Raw genomic sequence first — 2,392 nt, 5'->3', positions numbered from 1 at the left:
AAAAAAAAGAAAGAAATACTCCCTTGCTGCCCACAAGTCTTTCACATGTACAGAGAAAACAGGCAATAAAACCTACCTGTAAGACTATCCACCCAGGAAAATCCTATATAATAAAAGCCCAATATGCTAAGTGTACAGTCGTCCAGTCATCCGTTCAACCAATCAAAGCGTAATATGCTAATGATATGCTAAGGCAGCTCAATCATTCACTATGACGAGCACTGACCACCAGGGGGCAGACGCTCCTACTGGTAGGTTAGTTGGCTGCTGGGGTCCAGCCGATCAGGACTGAGCAAGACAGGCCAGACACACCCTTGAGTCCTCCCACAGTCCCTCCTGGGCCCTGATCATGTACTGGTGGGGTCCCTCAGCATGGCCTGTGGCCTCTAGCAATCCAGGACCCCTCAGGGAATGTCGGAGAGCCGGTTTCAGCCCAATCCCGCAGGCCAGGCCAAGGAATCCCACTGGTGCACGAATTCATGCACCAGGCTTCTAGTTAAAAATAACAATCTAAGTGTTAACAGGAAATAAATCAGCAAAGCACTGAGTGCCTACTAGGTGTTCATAGGGTCCCGAGACTCACATGTCCCCTTCCCCCACCACCCTCAGACCCCATATGGGATTTTGCAGGCACAACTTAAAAACCACATCACTGAAAACCCAAGGTCAATCTCAAATACAATGTAAATGGCAAAAGTAAAAGAAACAGTAGCCCTGCCATTGTTATATAAATGGCTTATTTGTGTTCTATTAATTTCTACTTTTAAAAACAAACCCAGACTATTTCCAGGGGCCATCTTACACACTATATGGAACATATGCTCACAGCACATATCAAACCTGAACACTTACATTCATCTGCCATTACTGAACTCTTTATACAGGCATTTTAATAAACAGGACACCAATTCCAATAACATCTTGCTACAAAATGGCAATTACAAACTACAAGTTCTTATATCCTGAGATGTTTTGCTGCAGGTAAACTAAAGATTGAGAGAAACGGAAATGAAGTCTAAATTGTTTACAATAGCAGTTTTTCAAACCAAGGTAAGTTGAATTAGAATGCAATGGAATCAAAACAGACTCATAATAATAAAAAATACATATAAAGTAAAATTTGGGACTTACAGGAAATTATATATGCTTTCATTATGAATACAAATATTAAGATTTTGCTTAAATTTTGTGTCACAACTAGCAAAACAAATAACTGTGCTGTAAAAAAAATACAGTTTTTACTACTAATTTCCATAGAACCATAAAGGAATTATTCACTGATAATTTAAAGATTAAAAGATTTTTAATTTGTACAGACCTTGATATAATTGATGTCAAATGACCTCTCATTCCAAATCTGCAAAACAAAAAGTCAAAAAGTCTGAAATAAAGTTTTTAAATGTCAGAAAATATACATAATCATTAAATGCCATTTCTCTGATCATCTTTCATTATCATCTGAAAAGCCATTTTTTTCTTACTTTATGGAATGGCCTAATATAGAATTTATAGATATTTGTAAGACAATATAATTTTAAAATTAAAATACTATTTTCAAAAATCTTAAAAGCAATGTGGGTATTTTTAAAAACAGTGTATACCAGAGATTTCCAAAAAACAGAATATGCACTCCATCTTTCAACCAATATTGACAAATCGATGTGTGCCAGGACCTATGCTGGCACTGAGACCTAACAGACAGAGGGATTGCTGCAACGATTCCCACCCGTTTCCAACACTGACAGCAGAAAGCCAAGTAGTCACAGGTATACCACACAGGAGTCATTTTCCCAGCACGCACAGAGAATCACAGTCATGTGCTACACACAAAAGCAAGCTCCTACTAAGGATGAAAGGAACATACACATAACCCTTAGGTTTCATATCAGGAAGCATGGGAATTTATTGCTGAAAGAGAACCTCATGACTTTCATTTTGCAGCTGAGAAAACCATTAGTAACGGAGATGAGCCCATATCCAGGTGCTTTAACTCTTTTTACTCCAGGGATACAGGGAAGAGTTTCTCATCAAAGAAGCTCCTCACCATAGCATGGGATTATCAGGTGTCTAAAAAAGATGTGAATCACCCATTATTTACCAAAAAGAGCTTCTAAGTGTAACTTTACCATACAGAATGCCATTAGACCCAAACCTACATTTAGTCTCAATATAGGGGAACAATTTAAAATTTAAGAAAGCTTTCATATACAAACTAATTTTCAGTTATAACTTAGAGAAGGATAATAAAAACAAGTGTATTCATGCTTCTGGCTGAAGGCCCGTGGCTCATCCTCACGTCCTATACCATCCCTCCCAGGACACTGCAGTCTGTCTGTTCCCGTGACTACTCCTCCCACTGAATGCAAGAGCTTATTACTCCTGTTACCCAAGA

At 38.4% G+C, this 2,392-nt stretch overlaps 1 protein-coding gene across 1 annotated transcript in view; it reads right to left on the bottom strand.

Moving 5' to 3' along the window:
- GALC (galactosylceramidase) overlaps positions 1-2,392 on the bottom strand; it is a 51,308-nt gene that overhangs the window by 29,365 nt on the left and 19,551 nt on the right. Inside the window, exon 6 of the mRNA XM_006754754.2 lies at positions 1,319-1,357. Within this exon, the coding sequence (XP_006754817.1) occupies positions 1,319-1,357 (39 nt within the window). The remainder of the gene's footprint in view (positions 1-1,318; positions 1,358-2,392) is intronic.

This window comes from Myotis davidii, unplaced genomic scaffold (genome assembly GCF_000327345.1).
Source record: "Myotis davidii unplaced genomic scaffold, ASM32734v1 scaffold732, whole genome shotgun sequence".
Classification (NCBI taxonomy): domain Eukaryota; kingdom Metazoa; phylum Chordata; class Mammalia; order Chiroptera; family Vespertilionidae; genus Myotis; species Myotis davidii.
The sequence above is the reverse complement of the archived record's forward strand: the minus strand, read 5'-3'. Positions and strand labels throughout refer to the sequence as shown.